The following is a 21739-nucleotide window of genomic DNA, read 5'->3' as shown; positions in this document are numbered from 1 at the left end:
CAACTAAGAATAACTGGAATAAGGGAAAATAATTGCAGCAACCGAGAAACAGAAGAAAATGGAAGATTAATTTTAAAACACATGGAAAAGAAAAGGTTTGACGTACTTGGCCTCTGGTTTTAAATGATGAAACTAAAACAATTACTAAAACCCTTTAAAAAATAAATAAATAAAACGCTTAAAAAATAAGGTAACCCACCCGCCCCCGTGTGACCCCGGAAGTGCTGGGTCCTAGCTCCGGAACTCCATTCCCAGCAAGCCACAGTGTTGTCAAAGGAGCCTGTCACAAGCTTCTGTTCATCAAACTTCACCGCTGCACAAGTGTGGGTCTGGATGCCATAAATGCACTGCCCTGTGCTCACATCCCACAGCTTTGCAGACAAGTCATCTGACCCTTTAAGAGAAAAGCAGGGAGGTTAATATGAAAACATAGTCACCTTGAAGAAAAAAAATCAAACCTAAACCATGCTATTCTCAAGAGATTTGCAAAGCTCACCTTCTCTAGCATTCTCTAGCACTCCCACTTCAAGAGTGAGAAAACCAAAACAGAGTAACATGACTTGATCAGTCACCAAAATGGTATCAAATGCACTGGGACAGAATTCAAGCTTTTTGGTTTAGTCCTTTCACCTTAATTTTCCAGGCTAGAAAAGGGTATTGGACTAAGCACAGCTTGGCACTTCCACTTGAAAAATTCCATAAATTACGCAGGTGTGAGGGCACACACCTGTAACCCCAGCACTCGGGAGGCCAAGGCAGGAGTATTGTTTGAGTTCAAGGCCAGTTTGGGCTACACAGTAAGACCTTGTCTCAAAAAAAAAAAAAAAATTTAATTTAAACAATCCATAAATCTTTGGTTATTATAAATTCTCCAATCTGAACTTGAAATGGACAGCTACTGCCTATAACTGCAAGTTTACACTTGCATGCTTGTGCTCTACGCAACAGCCCTGAATAAACAAGGAATGCTCGCTAGTAAAGCTGTGTGTTGGAACACAGTCCACTTTAGAGCAAGTCAAAGATAAGCCTTAAAGCTGGGCATGGTAGTGCATGGCTACAATCCCAGCACTGAGGGACACTGAGGCAGGAGGATTACAACTTCAAGGCCCACCTGGGCAACTCAGTGAGACTCTCAATCAAAATAAAAATTAAAAGGTGGGGGCTGGGGATACAGCTCAGTTCAATCCCCAATACCCCACATGTACACATTTTTTTTTTTTTTTCTGGTACCGGGAATCGAACTCACGACCTTGCGCTTGCCAGGCAGGCGCTGTGCCGCTGAGCTAAATCCCCAGCCCCCACATGTACATATTTTTTAAAAAAGGTAAGCTTCAGATTACAAACGAACTTCTGCAAAAGCCAACAATTAATTTTTTGACCTACCTTGAAGTACGTTAAGGAACCTCAAAGAAAACCAGAGATAAATTAGCCCCAGACATTCATAGCAACTACACAAAGAGCTTATAAAGTTCCTTAAAATTCTGTAGGATAAAGAACATTTTGTCTCTGAGGAGTAATCATGGTGACAATTCAAGACTTTTCTTCAATCAGTTTAAAATCATGATTAACCTGAATCTCACAACCTACCTTTAAAAACTCAATAAAAGACATTTGAGAGATGACATTAAATATATACATTATAATACGAAAAGCACCAAATAACTAGTTTTCAAAAAGCTGAAATGGGGCTGGGAATATGGCTCAGTGGCACAGTGCCTGCCAGGCAAGTGCGAGGGCCTGAGTTCAAGTACCAAAAAACCCCAAAAACTCAAACAGGAGTTTTACATTAGAAAAAGCAAAATGCTGAAATAACTAAATAAAGCCAGCTACAATTCCACCTTATTAAAGAACCATTATTTCAGACAATTAAAAAAAAAAACACTTAGGAAAAAAAGAGCACGATTTTGACCTAGGCAAACTATGTGGGCACAGTGAAATGAAAACTATTTTTTGTTACTTTGCTAATCAGAACTCAAAGTTTCCCTCTATAAAAATGCGGGGTAAGACTGGGTTTTCAGTGAGACATTAGAATCATCCAGGAAGTTTTATGGAAAACATATGGAATGGTCTGAGGGTGTGGCTCAGTAGCAAAGTAAACAATCATATTAAATAAAAGTAAAACAAAACAAAACAAAAAACTCACAATCCCTATTTCAGAGATTCTGGTTCAGAGTATCTGAGGTAGAATCCAATAATTTGTCTGGTGATTCTCATCAATATTTTGAGAACCAACACTCTAGAATAATACTATTCCCCAGAAATTTTATGTAAAACATATAATTTTAAATGTTCTAGTATTTAGAAAAATAGAAAGAGCAGGGCATAGTGGCACATGCCTATAATCCCAGCACTCCGGAGGCTGAGGCAGGAGGGTTGCTACGAGTTTGGGGCCAGCCTGGACTACAAAGTGAGTTCAAGGCCAGTGTGAACCGTATAGTGAGACCCTGTCTCAAAAAGACCAAAAGAAAAAAAAAAGTAAAAAGAAATGTATGAAAATAATTTAATGTTTTATTTAATTCAGTATGTTAAAAACATCAACATTTCAACATGTAATCAGTACACGAAGTTATTAATGAGTGTGAGATTTTACGTTTTTACACTCTAAAAGTCTTTCAAATCTGGTACCTCACATTTCACATCTCAATCTGGACTAGCCAGAGCTCAGAAGTGTCATGGGGCTAGCAGCTACCGTGCTGGACAGCATATCTGGATAGATGGTTTTTCAGGTCCTTCACCTTGGGCATTTTGTAACTACATTCTTAAGGAGCTAGAAAAGGGAAAGAAATCATTTTAGGTCCTATATGAGCTTGGTTCTGATTTATTGCCAAGTTCAACAAGGGTCTCATTCCTTCAGCATACACTGGCAGGGCTCCTGCTCTCATGGTACTCAGTCTACCCGGGAAGACAAGAGGCCAAACAAGCAATAATTTTAGGGTACTCAGTGGTAAGTAGCACAAAACCCACAGCAAACAGAAGGGGACAAAAAGAGTCAGATGAAGTGCCACTGAGATGATGACTGTGCTCCTCCACGTGCTAGTGCTCCACACACGCCTCAGGAACTGGCATTACTGGTTCCTCAACTATACTTTCATTTGTCTTCAAGCCAGGATTTGGGATGCTTGAAGAAGGATGTCTTTAAAAAACTTTTTTAACTTGTTGAAATTTAAAGGATGAATAAATTAACCAGGTCAAAAAAATTTTTTAAGTATATACCAAAGATCAACAAAACCTCTTCTGTGAAAAACCAGACATAAATATATTAGGCTTTGTAAGCCAGGGTCTCTGTTGCAATTATTCTTTTCTGTAAGATACAGCCACAGTCCACTGTTTGCCAAGCCCAGATATACACCCTACTGATATACCTGCTGTGTATCTCCATATGACATAAATACATGCAAATAGGCATTGGGGACAATCCATAACAAGTTTTTGGAACCATCATAAAAACAAAGTACTATTTACATTACAAGAAAAAATGCACTGCGTAAGACACTATGTTTTCCGTATGACTGGGAAATAAGATAAGGCTGAGCTGCATAAATGAGTCAGGAGGATGTTTATACCCTTATCCACATTTTCGAAAGGTAATTATGACTTTATCATGGAAATTACTTTGGGGAAACAAAAACAGGAGCAAGTAGACCAGATAAAAGAGAGGATAAACAATATACAAGCCATACAACAGAGTATTATTCCGCCTTTAAAAAAGAATGAAGCTCTGACATATGCTACAACATGAAAAAATCTTGATACTATGCTAGGTGAAATAGCCTTATATGAGGTTCCCAGAAAAGTCAAATTTGTAGAAAGTAGAATGAGGGTTGCCAAAGGTTAAGAGTTGGGGGTAGATGGACAGTTTAGTTTTTAGATGCAAAAAAAGTTCTGGAGATAAATGATGCTAATCGCTGCACAACACCCTGAAAGTACTAACGGCATGGAAATGTACAGTTAAAAAAGGTTAAAGTGTTATGTATGTTTCACTGCAGTTTGGAAAAAACCTTTAAATTTTAAAGAAACGTTTTTAAAAATTATAATAAGGTTGAATTGAATTCCATTTTATAGTGGTACAAGTCTACTCCTAACTGTTAATCCTACAGAGGCCACTGTTCTCTCTTTCTGATTGTATTTCAGCACCCCCATCCCATGTGCTGCACCGACCCAACAAAGATAATCAAAGATGAACCCTAGTAGGGACAGAGGTCTAACAACTATTAGAAAAAGAACTATTAGGTTGCATGAAAGAAAAAAAATTCCCTCAATTCAGAAAACATTACTTTGATATATTTAAAAGAAAAAAAGCCCCACAGGGATAGGTATGTAACAGAGAGGCAGAAAAAGGAACTGTAAACCCAAACGGAGCAAACTATCTTATCCAGTTTAAATATTTAACTAGAAGACCCAGATCTCAGCTCTCAAGCACCTCTCCTGAGGCATTTGGCTCTACTGACTGCCTGAATAACCACATACCAATGCCTCTTTTATTTCACCCTTGAAACTTTTCATCACTCTTCTGTTTCCTCCTCTAAGTACACTCATCAAGGACCCACTCTAGGTTCTGTTCTTTTTCCTTTCTAAACCTCCTTTTCAAATTTCACTGCTCTAGCCATAGTTGTGATGTTACTAACTTCTAAATCCTTTTCTCCGTCCTGTTACTCTTCAGAACTCCTGACTCTGCATTTCTAAATACTATGGAAATCTCTACTTACATATAAAAAATCTTGGTTTGCAAGAATAATTCATTCCATTTGTAATCCGAAGCATTTATATATCAAAGCAGCTAGAGAGCGCGAACTAGTTGTGATCCTGTGATGTTCCATGACATACTACTCATATTGCAAGACATCATTTATTTATCAAGTTAAATTTCTTTGAAATATCTGCTCTTCTTACAGAACACTGGCAGACCAGTTACTCGCGATCCAAGGTTTGACTGTACCATGAGCAAATGAATTCGGTCCATCCCCAAGTTGAACTTCCTCTGTCCTCTAAAGTCCATTCTTTCATTTTCTAGTCTTGTTGTTAGGAATACAAGGTGGGAAATTTCACCCATTTCTGAAATCTCTCCTTGCCACATATTTAATCCATTGCCAAATCATGTTAATTCTATTTTAATGTCTTCTGTAATATTCAACTGTTTTTTTTTTTGGTTTTCATTTCTTCTCTTACTTTCCTAATTCTAAACCTATGTATCCTGACCTACACAATAGTAGGCTAATACTTAATTTGGAAACTCAGAACTCAGAGGTTTTGAAACTTAAGTCAGGTCTCAAAAGAAGTGGTACCACCTCCTAAAGGAGTATTTTAAGAGGTTTGTGGAAGTGGTTTCAGTTGTCAATGATACAGATGGGGGACCTTACTAGCATCAACTGGGAAAAGGCCAGGAAGGCTAAATATCCGGGAATATTCGGGGCAGTAGGCAAAAAGAACCCTTGATGCCTCTGCCAGATACTCATAAAAGGAAAAAACACCTATTTTTAGTTTTTTGAGGCTAGACTGTTTTGCAAAGTACTTTTACCTTTTTACTGTATTTTCTATCAGTGCAAACGCCAGATAAATTCAGGAATAATGTACTTTGCTTTGTTGGGAACTCTAGGAGTCATCCACCAAATGACACTGAATCACTGAAGCTAACTATGACACAAATGCATCAGGCACTTATAACTTATGTTCATGATGGCAGTATTTAGGTGTCAGCACGTGTTTACTTCACTGCCTTTCTGCATAGCCATACTTGAGCATTGCATGTTTAAATGTGTTCTTTTAAATTATAGTCCTCTTTTTTCTCCTCTGGGTTAGCATTTAGGCATTGTATTGATTTTAAAAATGTGTAGTTTTTGATAATTTATTTCTATGAATTTAAGACAAGAAGATATTATAAAATGTTATAAAAGAGGACTCGAGTCTGACAACAATATGTAACACTGATCTACATGGAGCAGAAAGCTCTAACCCTGGCCTTTTTTTCTGCTCAGAAATCATTTATGGCTTTATTTCCTCTAGAAAGTTGTCCATATTCAAGTTCCCAGCATTCAATATTCTTCACAACACAGCCTAAACGTATTTCTTCATACTAGAGTCCAAGCAACTGGTATAAAAGGCCCTTCTTACAGTCTAAAAAGTCCAACTAAAATGAATTTTGTTCTCATCCTATATGCTCCATGCTTAGCACCTCTATGCCTTTTCTACGACCTTCCTACTGGAAAACCCTTACTCTATCTCATTTCTTTAAAATCTACTCATTCTTCAGGCCCCAATATAAACACTGTTCAATTTTTCCAAATGCAAGAAATTATTCTTCTCTGAACAGCTGTATGATTTTTTTTTCCATACAGTTCAACTATGTCATTTTATTTCAACCATTAGAGCTTGTTTTTCTTATTGAACTCTAAGACAAAGGTCACACTCCAGCAGCTCACAACTGCACAGGACCCAATCATATTTTAAAAATCTGTACAACACTTAAAAATCAACACTGAAAAAACCCCCACTATTCCACATAAATCTAGATTTGTGCCTTCTCTTGAAAAGGGAGATTTGGCCACTTCAAGCCTAAATCACATGTGATGATAATTCACTACAATGACATCTACACTCCTTAGGAAGCCACAGTCCGTCGACATGAGATTTTTACCTATATCAGATCATCTTCCTGATCCTATCGTGCACATTCTTGGAAGAACTGCTCTAATTCTTTCATACGTGCTCTCACATTGTTTTCTAATAGTAGACATTTCATACATAAATATCTACTAAACAGCATAAAGCACACTAGGCTCCTTTCTTACCATTTCAAAAATAAACTGTGGAACAGGAAGATAACTATCTCAATCTACACTGATACATTCTCCATCAACGTCATTGCTGATATTATATTAGTTGCTCAAGGTGCTAATCTGAGTCACTGCAAGCTTACTGTCAAATTCAGGATCTCACAGTTCAACTCTACTGAAAATTCATACTCTTAAGAAACCAGATGACAAAAACACAATTCTATAACAAGTACTTCTCTCACTAGCAAGGTCCCAGGATGCTGCTTTTAAAACAAATTATACATTTTCAACATACACTGTATAATTTTCTTTTTCTTTTTTCTGTACCATGTTTATTTTGCAATGACATATGCACTGAGAGCACATGGGTATAATACAAACAGTAGGCTTTAAGCCTCCAGCATGGTGCACTGCTCTGGTTGTGGATGTCTGAGCACCTCACCACTACATAATTTTCCATCTGCTAACATAATCAGAATTAAAATAACATAATATATAGACCCACTTAGAGACTACCCTTCATCTGCAGGGTTAGGGGGATAGACATGTAGCTCAGTGGTTGAACACTCGTCTAGCATGCACGAGGCCCTGAGAACAATCCCAATTAATTAAATAATTAATCTTTTTTAAATGTGGGGTTGGGTCCACTAATTATAGTTTTTAACTTTCTGAATACTGTACTTAGAGAATTCACTAAGTGTTACCCATTTACTTCTGCTCCAAGTAATTAAGGTTTTATTACATTTCAAAAGTAAAGTATGATGAGAGAAACAAGAATTTAAAGAGCTATATAGTAGATGGTTGCGAAAACAATGAGTCAACTGCCAATATTTACCTAAGTAGAAATGAGCTCCAAGGCAATACTGATCTTACTCTTTAAAAAATGTCTGCAACACATCATGAGGCAAAAAGGACATGGGAAAGCCATCACCACAACTGGGAAAGTACATCAAAGTACAAAAGAATGAATGATGTTTTTCAAATAATCCAGCGTATGAGGCAGGGAAAATAATGTAACCATAATGTAACTTCAGGATAATAAAACAAACCACAAAATGCCTTAAATCAAATGTATATTTTATCAAACTGACAATGTGTCTGGCATTTTAGGTAATATCATATGGGAAAATATACATTTTTAATAAAGATATAAAATTTTAAAACAATCTTCAGCAATTATACATTTCTTAACTATTACAAAATTAAAATTGACTAGCAGGCAAGAAACTCTGAGTTCAACCTCCAATACCTCAATCAATCAATCAAAGTCCAGTAAGACTAAAGTAGAAACAAGTTAAGACTGTTGTGGGAGATGGGGATATAGCTCAGTGGCACAAGCGCCTGCCTAGCAAGCACAAGGACCTCAATTTGATTCCCAGTACCAAAAAAAAACAAAGACTGTTCTGAGAATGGCATAAATTTAGTATAGCTGCAAAGGACAGTAAGTAGAGCTATTAAATCATTCACATTTCTGGATCTGATAACTCTACTCTTTAGCTTCTACCCCAAATAATTCAAAGGAAAAGAAGTACAGCAAACAAAGATATTTTTAAAAAGACAGAAAAAAACCTGAACATGCACTAATGGAAACAGCTGATGATGATACTATTCTTTTACAAAAAGGAAGTTTGTACTTACTAAAAGTGACAACTATATAGTTACACACAAATGCTATCAAGTTTTACTGGATGAAAAATGAACAAGTACCCTTATATATGATGTAAGTACACAGTTTGTTGATAAGAACTGCTATAGCAATTGTAAACACTGCCTGAGAATTATTTATGCTGCCTATCAAAGACTGTTGCCTAAACTGTGAGATGGATGGCAACTACACGTAAAAACACACATCCATTATAATTCAATAATAACACAATTCTTAATTTTAATGTGTATATACAGTCATTTAATTGATTTAAAAATCAAGTGTTGTTAATTTCCTACCACCTTGTTTTGAAATTCTGTACCATTTTTATTGTTTTTTTTTTATGTCTTTGTTTTGTTATTTTGTTTTTGCTCTTTTCTCTTAGAAAGAAAGAAAGATAGATCAGGTGTCTTTATTCCCACAACCTCATTCTCAACTTCCAATTCTTAGAATCACAGAATTTTAGACCAAGGAAGGGATACTCCCTTCTGCATATTTTACAGGGAAAAAAAAAAAAAAAAAAAAAACAGGTTAAGTAATTCATGCAAAATGATCTAACAATTTGCTAAATCTGCTAGGACTACAGATGTCTTTTTTTTTTTTTTTTTTAACTATTTCTCCCAAAATAGTCATTGGTATGGTGGTACATGCCTATTATCCCAGCATTCAGGGAGACCGAGAAAAAAAGAAAGTTCAAGCCCAGCCTGGGCAATTTAGTGAGACTCTATCTCAAAATTTAAAAATAACAGGAATAAAGAGGGCTGAGAATGTAGCTCATTACAAAGGCCCTGGGTTCAATCCCCAGTACTGCCTAAGGACAAAGACAAATTCAATGAAAAAGTAATCTGCAGTTTTCTGATTTATATCATGCCTAAAAGAATGAAGTGTTTTTCTCATAAAATCTTATAAAAATGTTTTCCCTAGAAGGAAAAATGAAGATAAAGGTTGTGGGGAAATCTTTTTGAATACAGAATGCCATTACTGATATCTAATATAATCAACACTTGCCATTCTCAAACCTAAATAGTTTTTTTCTGTGTTTTTAAGATTATCCCCTACAACAGAAAAAAAGGAAATGGAACTAAGCAAGCTTAGAGAAACAAAAATCAGCCAGGCACGTGGTACATACTTGTAATCTCAGCACTTAAGAGGCTGAGACAGGAGGACTGCCAAGAGCTTGAGACCATTCTGGACTACATAGCTCAAAGCCAGCATGAACTACTTAGTGAGACACTGTCTCAAAAAAGCAAAGCACAAAACCAAAAACCAGTTATAGCATCTCTTACCTGTACAGAGAAGTCCATCTTTATAGTAAAGTGCATACACTCTGGCACTGTGTCCAATTAATGATGAGGTCTCAAAGGCTTCATGGTCCTCCAGTTGCTTCATTCTCAAAATAGCCTTCAAATAAACCTTCTTCCAGTGCAAAGCGTCCTGAACAGAATCATCTATCTGCCAGCCCAAATTTTTACATGCAGTCTGCCACACCTCTGTACAGGCACTTATCACCTTATTCCACTGTTTAGAGACGAGGCAGCATGTGAGTAAAGTCTGAGGATCGAGCCATTTTAACAAATAAAAACTGAGCTCCAGGGGAAGGAGTTTGAGGAAGTCTCGCTTGAGGAGAGTCTCTAGGTTATTGGAGAGATGCCTGAGCTGGACTGCCCCACTCAGACTAATCAGGTGATCCAGAGTTTCATTTTTCTGCAAGTCCGTCAGAGAAAGAAATGTAACAGAAATGTTATCAAGCCATGTCTCAAAGTCCTTTCTCTCCATAAGGTTATGGAAAATTTTACCTGTGGCACATCAAAATATTGTATTAGTTCTGCTCAAAAAGACCGTTCAAGCAAGACTGCTAACAAATGAAGTATTAAAAGTTAGTGTAAAAAACTCAGCATTACAACTTTATGCTTAGTTGCTACATTACAACTTTACAGTTAATACACAATATTTATCTGAACAATTTCCATGCACACAAAAGAAAATACATTTGAGAACACATACTTAAACAAAACACAATCTCTGAAATCTGAATCAAAGTAAGACTGGTGTGTGTGAGTTGTTCCTATTGAAGTCTATTAATGCACTGTCACAGTAAAAGATTTACAAAATATTCAGTCATTTATTCATGATGAAACTGTATTCTATAATATACCCTTTCCAATCAAAATCATTAGAAAATGACTTCCTTAGTGAATTCCTTAATATACTCTCTTCAGGCATTAAAATTACAAAAGCAAGCACCAGCATGTGAGAATCAAAAAGCAAGTATTTGGATCAGTAACCCGAGACATTAGTTACCATGCTAGGTACAACATGACCTGTCAGAAAGACACATGACCTGTCACAAAATGTTGCTTTTACAACAGATATTTGGGCAAAATTATCTGAAAAGGGAAAATGAGCAGGTATAATAAGTTATATGTCTCAAGTATTCATTTCTTCCGCTTCCTTTATGGTACTGCTTATATAACATGAATTACCCACAGCCTTACAAAGTCTGTTTTTATAAGCTTCGTATCACCTAATGTCAACTCTTAACCATGTGCTCCAGAAAACCATGGGAGTCCTGGAAGGCTGCACAAATAAGGGAAAGTAATAACCCTGATGCTGCAGGGCGTGGTGGCACATGCTTGTAATCCTGTTTGTGAGACCAAGGTAGGAGGATCATGAGTTTGAGGCTAGCCTGGGAAGCAGAACAAGACTCCACGTCAAAACAAAACAACACAACAGAACAAAACAAAATAATCCTGATGCTTAGAAAACATCGAATCTAATCTGATTATTTAGTTCCTTACAAGACTCCTGTCCAGTTTTAAAGGTTTATGTCTACATTAACGTGGAAGAGAAAAATACATTTTCTTTCCAGATGTGTCACCAAGATCAGACCTATACAAAACCTGAGCTATGTTCTTCCAACTTTGTTAAGTGAGTATCAAACCATGCTTCCATTATCAAATTTGGTAAAAAAAACATTCTCAAACAAAAAACAATATAGTTTATTAATAGAAGCAACCAAATCTTCCCTTTCTGGGGCACTAGGGGTTGAAGCCAGGAGCACTCAATACCTGAGTACTCCCCGTCTTTTTTGAGACATGGTCTTTGTGAGTTCCCCAAGCTGGGCTGAAACTTGTGATCTTCCTACCTCAGCTTCTTGAGTACCTAAGATTGTCTACTTTAAGAATAATCATTCATATGACAATTTTCTGTAGGCATCCACACAATGTCACGATGACTAAAACATATTGGTCGATCAAAAAGAATGTTTAAGTTGTAAATGTATGTCAGTGGCACAGCATCTGTCTAGCGTGCACAGGGTCCTGAGTTCAATCCCCAGTACTGGAAAAAAAAAGTTCTGAAATTATTTTTTAAAAGTAGGGAAAGGTTTCTTCCATTACAGCTGCACATACACTATGACAAATCTGTTACTGAAATGCTTATATTCACATGAGCTGAACTATTTAAATAGTCACAAGGCAAATCTACAGTAGTCACTAAAATAATATCAAGCTCCCATCTAAAAGATACCTTAAAAGGCCAAGTAAATTTGCCCACAAGCTCTCCAATAAGCACCCTTTAAAAGTCATATCAGGGGCTGGGGATTTAGCTCAACGGCAAAAGCGCCTGCCTGGCAAGCGCAAGGTCGTGAGTTCGGTTCCTGGTACCGGAGAAAAGTCATATCATTTCTAAGATTTATATAGTCTTACTGTAAATAAAATTTGTCCAGCTTATACATTAGAGACTGTCCTGTAAGCTGTTCAACTCCTTATAGGAGGCTGTTTTCTAATTCTTCATCTCTGATTGTTATGAAAAACATTTTTCCCCCTAGCATTGGGTATTGAGACCTGGGGTGCTCTACCACTGAGCTATATCCCCAACTCATTTTTTTATTTTTTGAGAGAGTCTCACTAAGTTACTCAGGCTGGCCTCAAACTTGTGATCCTGCCGCCTCAGCTTCTCAAGTAACTGGGATTACAGTTGTGCACTACCACACCCAGCTGAAAAAAGCATTAAAAAAAAAAAAAAGCAAGTCTCATTAACTCTTCGGAATGTATTTAAAAACACCAATTTTTACTTTTCTCAAACAAGTGACTAACTCTGGAGGGGACTTCCTTAAGGTCATAAGTTTCTACTGAACTCTTATAGAGAAGCTCTAGCAAGATCATGTAACAGTAGCACTAGGTCCCCATGGGAAAACACAGGAAGTACAATTTCAATTCAACAGGAGGAGGAGCTTTTAAATCATCAAAGCTTTCCAAAAATGGACTAGCCACCTCCAAAGCAGTAAGCTTCCCATTACTGTGAATAATGGACAGCTGGATAAAAGGCAGAATGAGGGATGAATGAAATGCTTTAGACTCAAATTTTTTACTTATTTAGTCACTTCCTGCATTATCAGGGGACTGTTCAACTAACTTCTATTTCTGAGGGTAAGAATCAGAAATAAAGCACGGACATGTGAAGCCAGTTCAGGATAACTCAAACAACACTTTCTATTAATTTCGTTATTATGAAACCTGGCAGGAATCCTCTTTGTGGCACTGAGGCTGGAGTAGACATGACCACTAACATCCCTTTCAACTTTATGATCTTATTACAGTTTCTCTTAATACCTAGAAGAAAAGCTCAAGAACCAAAGTTAATGGATGTTTATAATTTTAAAATTAAGGATAGTCAATGACTTGAGGCTATAAATGCTAAATGTTCTTTTCTCTCTACCCTCCCCACATCCTCTGCTGTTTTGCTCCCTTTTCCCTCCACCTCAAACTAAACATTGAACTTGCTCTCCTGTCTCTGATATTAACAACCACAAAGGGTATGTGTGGTATGAAAAGATTCCTAAATTAAGAGATGAGTACCTGGGCTTGGTCTCTGGTTCTACTACTGACCTCTATGTTCCTTTAGGCAATTCTCACATTTGCACTGGTTTTAAAGACTAACATACTACTCATAAACATTAGCTCATTTGATCTTCACGAGTTCATGAAACATATCAGTATTTTATCACCCTTCCCTTACAAGGAAATTTATGGCCTAACAGGTGGAGTGGCTTTCCCAAGGATGCATAGGAAATAGCATGCTCAACATCTTGCCCAGTCCTCACTCTCCCAAAGCAAAGCAAAACCTGAATCCCTACCTCTTATTAGAGATTGGGTATTCCAGGTAAAACTGTGAATTTGTTTCCCAGGCTATTCCACCAGGACCTGGCCTGGTAATGTGCTGGTAAGATGCGTCATCTTCCACCTTTTCCCAGTGAGCACAACCAATTATAAGATACAGAGGTTTTGAAAATATATGTATACCTATAAGCTCAGATATGCATAAAATATATTCTGCGTATTTAAGAAACTTACAATACTGGCAACTTCCAGAGAGAACTGGAGAGCTAAGAAAAAGGGCTAAGAGGTCCCTTTTAATTGCACACCATTTTAAATTTAAAACCATGTGGATCTGGTACCTACTTTCAAACCATTAGTTTTAATACAGATTCTTAAAAAGTTTTAAAATATAAGTGTTTATAAAATACCAGCTGGGCAACTCCACTTGTTGCTGGGCAATCTCGGCCAAATGACTTCACCTATCTCAGCTTCCTTACTTGTAAAATGTAGCCACAAACAGCATTACCTACAAAGGGTTTCGTGAGGCTTAGACAGGATAATACACACAAAGCGTTTAGCACACTACCCGGCACTCTGTTATTAGGATTAATGTTACGGGTTTTTTTCTTCAAATTGCACCTCACATACACACCTGTTTCCATGGCATACCCACAATTACGGTGCACTCCCTCACATTACTACAACGCTTTGTACTTCAGGAAGCACCTCTTCGCGCTTCACCATCTTTTACACTCCTGATAGCCCGGGGACATCATTATTAACTCATTTCACAGCTAAGAAAGCAGGCACCAGGAGGGAGGACCTAGGTGGCAGACCTAATTCTCCTCTCCCTAAAACATACTCCAGGTCCTTAGCTCGTTCGTCCTTCCCAGGCACCCTGCTCCCGGGGCCGCGTTCCGCGGGACACTGACCTGAGCGAGCGCCCCGGGGCCCGGGACCTCGCGCCGGGCTCACACTGACTAGGGGCGCTTGGGCCGCCAGAGCCTCGCAGCGGCCGGGTCCGCTCCGCAGCCATGGCGCCTGCAACAAAAGAAAGACAAACAGCCCGAGGCACGGCGGGTCAACACAAGCACGCGCGGCCCACAGGGCCCCTCCCCGGCGGGCACCGCCTAACACACAGACCTGGACCTGCGGCCGCCGCTCCGGGTCCGCAGCCTCACAGGGGAGCGGCTTCCGGTGCTGACTACGTCATCTCCGCGCGTCCCACAGCCAGGCGGCTCCGGGCGGAAGCCGCTGCATTTCCGGCGCCCGCCCCAAGGGGGAGGTGGGAAGGAAAGGGGCAGGTTAGAAAAAAAGAAGGCCTAGTGGTGTGATCGCTGCCAGTCTTACTACTGCTGGAACCTCACCAAAGCTTCCTTTTTAATTTTAATTATCGCAGAAGTGCTTCTGAACGTCACCCAATTCTATCTTGCCCCAGCTCAGCGCCAGTTTTTCTTATTCCCACGTCACAGAAGAGAGAGAGCTATGGCTAGAGAAGCTGAGATGGGACCAAATTGAAACAATCCACTGAACACCTGTTACATCCCAAACATTGTTCTAGGAGATGGTCTAGTGAACAAAAAACAAAATTTTCTATCTGGGAAGACATATAAACAAGATACACGACAAGTCTTAAGTGCTAGGAAGAAAAATGAAGCATGGTGGCCTGCATTCGAGTGATTTGAATGACAACACAAACTCTAGCTACACTGCATAGGAGATGTGCTTACAGTACTTAACCTCTGACACTTTTGCATAACGGTATAACCCCATGCCCCATCTGATTGTTTTGAGGATAGAAGACTATGAGGCATGTGTAGTCTTCTACTGTTACGGACTAAAATTGCACCAAGTACTACACATTGTGAAATACTTTATAAGTATCCTCTCATTCATTTCCCACAACAGTATTACAAGGTAGTTACTATTGTTACTCGTATATTCAGATATGAGGAAACTGAGGTCCAAAGAGGCTTAGGACCTCAATCCAAACCAACTTTTTTTTTGAGGCAGGGTCTTGCTGTATAGTTCAGGCTGGTCTTGAGCTCACTATGTACTTCTTGTGGTCAGGGTTTACAAGGTAATGGATTCAATACAAGACACATAATTTCTAAGATTATTTTACACTATTTATCCAAAGTGTCAAATGCAAAAGAGTTTAGAAGATCTGTCCACATGCTAGGGACCCAAAGAATTCAGCTGAAGGCCTGAATTCTGCAGCAGTGTCCTGCATGAGTCCAGCTGAAGACCTAGAACCCATGGCAATGTCCTCCATGAGTCCAACTGGAAGCCTAGAGTTCAAAATGTCTCATGCAACTCTATATCAAGGATCTGCCCTAGTAAGGTCCAAAGGTCAGTGATGAAAGCTAGAAAGTCTGCACCAATGGGATGTAGGATCTGTGCCAGCAGGCTAAGGAATCTGCACTGAAGCCAAGAAGTGATGGCTCAAAATAAGGACCAGAGCTCCCCCCAAGAGAACTGCAGCCACCCTCAGAAACAGTGAGGACCTGACATCCTCCAACAATGAGAACAGCTCAGTTCCCATCAGGAATGCCAGCATGACAAGCTTTTAAAAGAGGATCATAGTGCACCACCTTCCCCTCCAGTTCTCCTTTTATGCTATTGGAAACAATCCTCAGGTGGGCCATCCACACACACCCCTCCACCACACTGATTCAGTTCAGCTGGGAGTTACAAGTTGCCCATTAGTTAATCCACCACAGTACCCCAGGTTGGTCTCATGGCAGTCCTCCTGTCTCAGCCTACCCAATGCTGAGCTAACAGGCATGTGCCACCACTCCAGGCCCAAACCAACTTGAAAGCACAAGTGTTCTTGTGCATTTGTAAGGGCCCAAGAGCTTTAAATGTGTTTATACAGCACTGTCCATTAGGATCCTCAGCAATGATGGAAATGTTCTCTCTTGGTGCTGTTGAAATGGTCACTAGCCTCTTGTAGCTATTGAATACTTGAAAAGTGACAGTGTAACTAAGGAACTAAATTTTTAATTTTAATTCATGTAAATTTATAGAGCTGTGTACAGTTAAATGACTACCATATTGGACAGAATAGTCCAATTATATAGGCATAACACACAATATAGACAACAAGGGAGTCACATGTTCAGTTAGTGGCAGAACATAGCTAAGGTTCCACATATCCTGATTCCATTCAGCTGGATGTTACAGGTTGAAACATATTTGAAACATAGGAAATAAGTAAAAAATTGTGTGAGAAGGAAGTCCAATGTAAGGTCCTCAAAGTCAGTTACTGAGAGAACAAATTTGATTTGGTAGGTAATGGGAAGCCATTGAGAAGTAAGATAGAAAAAAAGATAGGTAGAAAAAAGACCCAAAAAATCAAAATTTTTGAATGTACTTTTAAGACATGAAAGTTTTGAACCTTAATCCCTTAGAGAAAATTCAAGAAGGGAAGGAAGGGAAGGAATGAACAAAGAAGAAAGTTGATTTCCTAATGGTCTTAAAGACACAATAAACCTGGAATCATTCTTTTCACCCATAAGTTACACTTCCTACCACAGAAAGCAGGGAGCATATCTCAGCTTCAAACACATGTAAACATTTTGCATTCTAATATACCTCCCCATGGGTAACCTGATAGTAGGAATACACATCCTAGCTCACCTTTCTTGTGGACACCCTCCCCCCAAGGCTATAAAACCCCCCAAGCCCTGGCTATAATGAGCCTCTCTTAAGGGCCCACACTTTATTCTCTTTGAGTGAGTACTGTTTGTTTGTTTGTTTATTTATTTATTTATTTATTTTGCCTTTTTGAGACAGGATCTCGCTCTGTAGTTCAGGCTGGCCTTGAGCTCACTTTGTAGCCCTGGCTGGTCTCGAAGTTGCAACAGTCCTCCTGCTTCAGCCTCCCAAGTGCTGAGATTACAGGTGTGCGCCACCACACCCAGTTATATACACTTCTGAACCACAGAAAACAATTGTACAATTATCGCTGTTATTTTTGGCTCTGTAATTGTTTTATGTGCTTAATTTTTGTCTTACACTCCTGCCTAGTAAGCTCCTGTACTACATACTTTATATTTCTTCCTATCCTCGAGGTATTTACTGCAGAGGCAGACAGAGCAGTGATTCCATTAATGATAATTTTACTGTCAAGAATATTTGGCATTTCCCATTTTTCCAGTGTTAAGCAGGTTCATGGTTCATGATCTTATTAGTAGTATTTTAGTTTTATTTGTCCCTTGCAACGACCTCCAGAAATTCCTTCATTAATGAATCGAAACTGCGGTGTGATCTATAGGACTTTGAAGCATTCATGGAAGCTGCTAAAATACCAGGAAAGGAAACATGAGAAAATATAGGAGTAGATGCTCTATTGATTTGCTAACATCATATCTGGATTATATCTGGTTTGCAATCATGATTGATGATTACTTTCCATATCATTGCTATATCACAAAGTAGCCTGGATTTCCTGAATAATTTTATCCTTACCTTTTCTGACATGTGAGGGATAAATACTGCCTAAACTCAGCTAATATGATGATTTGTTGGTGGCTTCTGTATTTTATTTTAAAAGTTATTGGACAGCAAGTTTGTAAGAAAGACAAATCATTTTTGTTGAACGTTTTTGATAACATGTCTACTACAGATATTCCTTGTCTAACAACCTACACATTTAATGACTGTTTGGGCTTACAACTGAGGCATGCTGTTCAGAATTATGACGGACTGCTTGGACTTAGGACCCATACCTTTTTTGTACAGTCCTGTACAGCTTATTGATATAGCCTCAGTTTCTTTTTTGTACTGTACTCCTTGTTTATATAGTATTATAATTTTTTCTGATTGTACTGTAAAGTACACTAGCTTTATGTTCTGCTATACATTACAGTAGTGCATGTAAGTTATGCAAATAAAAGCAAAGTCATCACGTTGGAGCTTCCTTTGACCATTTCTTTGTTCTGAATTTTGTAATATACATACTATATACAATTTCTCATTTAGTGACCAATTCATTTAAAATCTAGTCACAGGAATGTAACTCAGTCGTTAAAGAAAGAGTATTTCTACTTCTTATTTAGAGATAAACTTACTGGAAAGAGGTAGTTTTGTGACTTATAATTGATTTAGTAAAGTTCTTGCATAGTTTATGCGAGGTATTCAGAATCTTTCCCAGTACAACATACACCAGTCTCACTATATGATACTTCCTTGAGGAGACAAAAATGAAAATGAATTCTGATAAGTATTGTTTTATATATAGAACACGTACCAGGGGATTAGTCCATTAGTTTAGTTTCTTGACATGCACTCCAAAAAACACTGTACAATGTTTCTTCTTGGGTGATGATGCTGTGGAGAGGTTATATGAATGAACTGTTCTTTGAACTCCCACATGTACTTTACCAGGAGCTCAGCATGAATTCAAGGGTCAGTTTTGGGGTTTTTGTTTGTTTGTTTGTTTGTGTTTGTTTGTTTTCCGATACCGGGAATCGAACTCACGATCTTGAGCCTGCCCGGTAGGCGCTGTACTGCTGAGCTAAATCCCCAGCCCCAATGTTTTTTGGTTTTTGGTTTGTTTTTTTTGTTTTTTTTTTTTTTTTTGGTTTTTCAAGGGTCAGTTTGAGATGCCAAGGCTGGAAGTATTTGAAGAAGTTTGCTTTTTTTATTGTTTGTTCTGGATTTACTCTAGCTGTAACATTATCAGCACTCACTCTCCTATGCAGTAGGCAGGTCTTCTGGGACAAAAGCTCAGGTTGATTGGCAAGAAACCTTATCCTTAAGATGCAAAATACTGTACTGCTGTTGCTATTAGCCTGGAGTGATCCTGAGATACATTTGAGCATAACTTGGCATCTGGATTCAGTAACTTCCAAAGACCTGAAATTTCTCGCAGACAATATGCAGGTAAGTTTCGGATAATAACTGAAGCATTTGCTATCTGCTAAAACAGGCTTTGAGGAATATAAGTTTCTTCTTGTGTGCAGATTATCAGCATTGAGAACATGGAAAGGAATTCAGAATATAATTATAGGACTCTTGTATTTTATCCTATCCACTGGACTGGATAAAGGAACACAGGACTCAGGATTCTCCAGTGCTTAAGAGTGAGTTTTAGAATCTGATGAGTCTAATTCAAATCATAGCCCTGCCCCAATGCTTTACCCACTGCGTGCTGTGGGGCAAATTACTAAATCAATCAGATGCTCAGCTTTATTTTGAAGATATGTGGAAAGGATTTTACCAGGGCTAAATGAGCTAAGTTGTAAAGTGTTTAGCACAGCATCTGGTACACAGGAAGTGCTCAATAAGAGGTAACTATTGTTATGTGAAGCTTTGTTGATCAAAGGTCTAAAGAACAGAGATTAAATTCCTTTAATGTTTCTTAGTTCTATTATATTACAGTTTGGCATATTTCCTTTCCAGATGGAAAGTTTTCACTTCTTTTGTGAGTAAGCTTGGCACGGGTCCATCTTGGATCTCTGAAGAGGTACTAGTTATGTAGGTCATACAAATCTGCCCATATTGACAGATATTTCAGATGGATTAGGAGACATTGTCCAAACAGACTCTGGTTCAGTATTAGATTAAATTATACAGTCATACTAGAACGTAAGTGCTTGATAGTAGCTAATATATGGTAGCGAACAAAAGCAACCCCTTCATGGAAAAATAGCCCTTGACCTTGGTAATTGGAGAAGAAGTCCTTCCATTCAATTAGATCCAACTGCTTCCATTCAAGAAAGAACATCATATATTTTCCAATAGGTCTGTGTCACAGTGATACTACTGACTTTCTATCCATGTGTCAATGCCTGATTCTTCCTTATACCCCGAGTGTCTAGCACAGTGTCTTGTGTATAGTAAGTAGGCATTCATCAAAACAAGGAAGAAAGCAACTGACATTTCGCTCAGTGTCCACTTTGGGTCAAACACTGGACGTGGCAGCACTGGAGAAGAAAGAAAAATGATGCCTGCTGTCCAGGAGACCACAGTCTAGTACAAGAAACAGAAAATAATAAATACTAAACACCTAAAGCATTCTACTAAGTGCTGGAGAAGTCTGCAGAGGAACCACTGGGGGCAAAAATGGGAATGGAGACCACACTTTACTGACCATGTGTCTTTTTCTTATTTAGGTGAAATTCTGCAGACTTCGGACTCATCAGTGGTGTTTCATTTTGTTTAATGTCATACTATTTCATGCCTTGCTTTTTGGGGCTGAATTTGTGGAAGAATACTTTCTGCATTCTCTGCCTCCTGTAGATATGAAGCATCTTGAAATTAAGGATAAGGCAAGGACACTGAACATGGAACCTGTACGAAGTAATCCCTTCAAATACTATGTCCTGAGCCAGCCAGAGGTGTGTAAAGAGAAGAATATTTTTTTGCTATCTCTTGTCTTCAGTAGCCCAGAAAATAGAACAAGACGAGATCTCATTAGGAAAACCTGGGGTAATGTGACGAGTGTCCAAGGACACCCCATTCTTACACTGTTTGCTTTGGGGATGCCTCTTTTGGTAACTACTCAGAAAGAGATAGACAAAGAATCCCATAAGAATAATGATATAATTGAGGGAATCTTTTTAGATAGTTCTGAAAACCAGACCCTAAAGGTCATTGCAATGACTCAGTGGGCAGTGACTTTTTGCCCTAATGCCCTATTCATTCTCAAGGTCAATGAAGAGATGTTTGTCAATCTACCAGCCTTGGTAAACTATCTTCTTAATCTGAAAGAACATCTTGAAGACATTTATGTAGGAAGAGTTATCCATCAAGATACACCCAACAGAGACCCTAGTACCCTAGAATTTGTCTCTCTTAGTGAGTATCCAGAAACATACTACCCAGATTACTGCAGTGGTGAGGGTTTCATAATGTCCCAAGATGTGGCTCGGATGATGTATGTGGTTTTTAAGGAAGTATCCATTATGGTACCTGCTGATGTATTTGTAGGAATTTGTGCAAAGACCATTGGCATTAAACCTATGCACAGTTCAAGGTTTTCTGGAAAAAGGCACATCAGATACAACAGATGTTGCTATAAGTTCATTTTTACATCCTCAGAAATTGTCGATGCTGAAATGCCCTTGGCATGGAAGGAAATTAATGATGGGAAAGACTGTTCACTGTTTGAGACTTACTATGGGCTCATTTCCTGCAAACTTTTGACATACCTTGACAGCTTTAAACGTTTTCACATGGGGACCATAAAAAACAATGCTATGTATTTTGGTGATTAA

The 21739-nt window shown here is 38.5% G+C and overlaps 2 protein-coding genes across 4 annotated transcripts in view; one reads left to right on the top strand and one right to left on the bottom strand.

Annotated features, from left to right (window-relative positions):
• Fbxw2 (F-box and WD repeat domain containing 2) overlaps window positions 1–14750 on the bottom strand; it is a 27011-nt gene extending 12261 nt beyond the window's left edge. Inside the window, exons 1-4 of one of the 3 annotated variants that reach the window (XM_005382596.2) lie at window positions 14658–14750; window positions 14447–14555; window positions 9702–10211; window positions 200–394 (exon numbers count right to left, since the gene is read on the bottom strand). In XM_005382596.2, coding sequence (XP_005382653.1) covers window positions 200–394; window positions 9702–10191 — 685 coding nt within the window. In that variant the 5' untranslated portion in view covers window positions 10192–10211; window positions 14447–14555; window positions 14658–14750. The other 2 variants (XM_013513235.1, XM_013513236.1) reach the window with 2 other exon arrangements.
• LOC102025800 (putative UDP-GlcNAc:betaGal beta-1,3-N-acetylglucosaminyltransferase LOC100288842) lies at window positions 14549–21739 on the top strand. Its single transcript, XM_005382927.1, has 2 exons — window positions 14549–14818; window positions 20636–21739. The coding sequence occupies exons 1-2, from the start codon at window positions 14549–14551 to the stop codon at window positions 21737–21739; spliced, it is 1374 nt and encodes a 457-aa protein (XP_005382984.1).

This window comes from Chinchilla lanigera, unplaced genomic scaffold (assembly GCF_000276665.1).
Source record: "Chinchilla lanigera isolate Chin_1 unplaced genomic scaffold, ChiLan1.0 scaffold00018, whole genome shotgun sequence".
NCBI classification, from domain to species: Eukaryota; Metazoa; Chordata; class Mammalia; order Rodentia; family Chinchillidae; genus Chinchilla; species Chinchilla lanigera.
Note: the sequence above shows the minus strand (reverse complement) of the source record. Positions and strands in the feature narration are given on the sequence as shown.

Coding starts and splice junctions, on each gene's coding strand:
- LOC102025800 (XM_005382927.1), top strand. CDS start 14,549: ATGGCGCCTGCAACAAAAGAAAGACAAACAGCCCGAGGCACGGCGGGT. Junction 14,819..20,635: donor GGTGGGAAGGAAAGGGGCAG/GTTAGAAAAAAA, acceptor TTTCTTATTTAG/GTGAAATTCTGCAGACTTCG.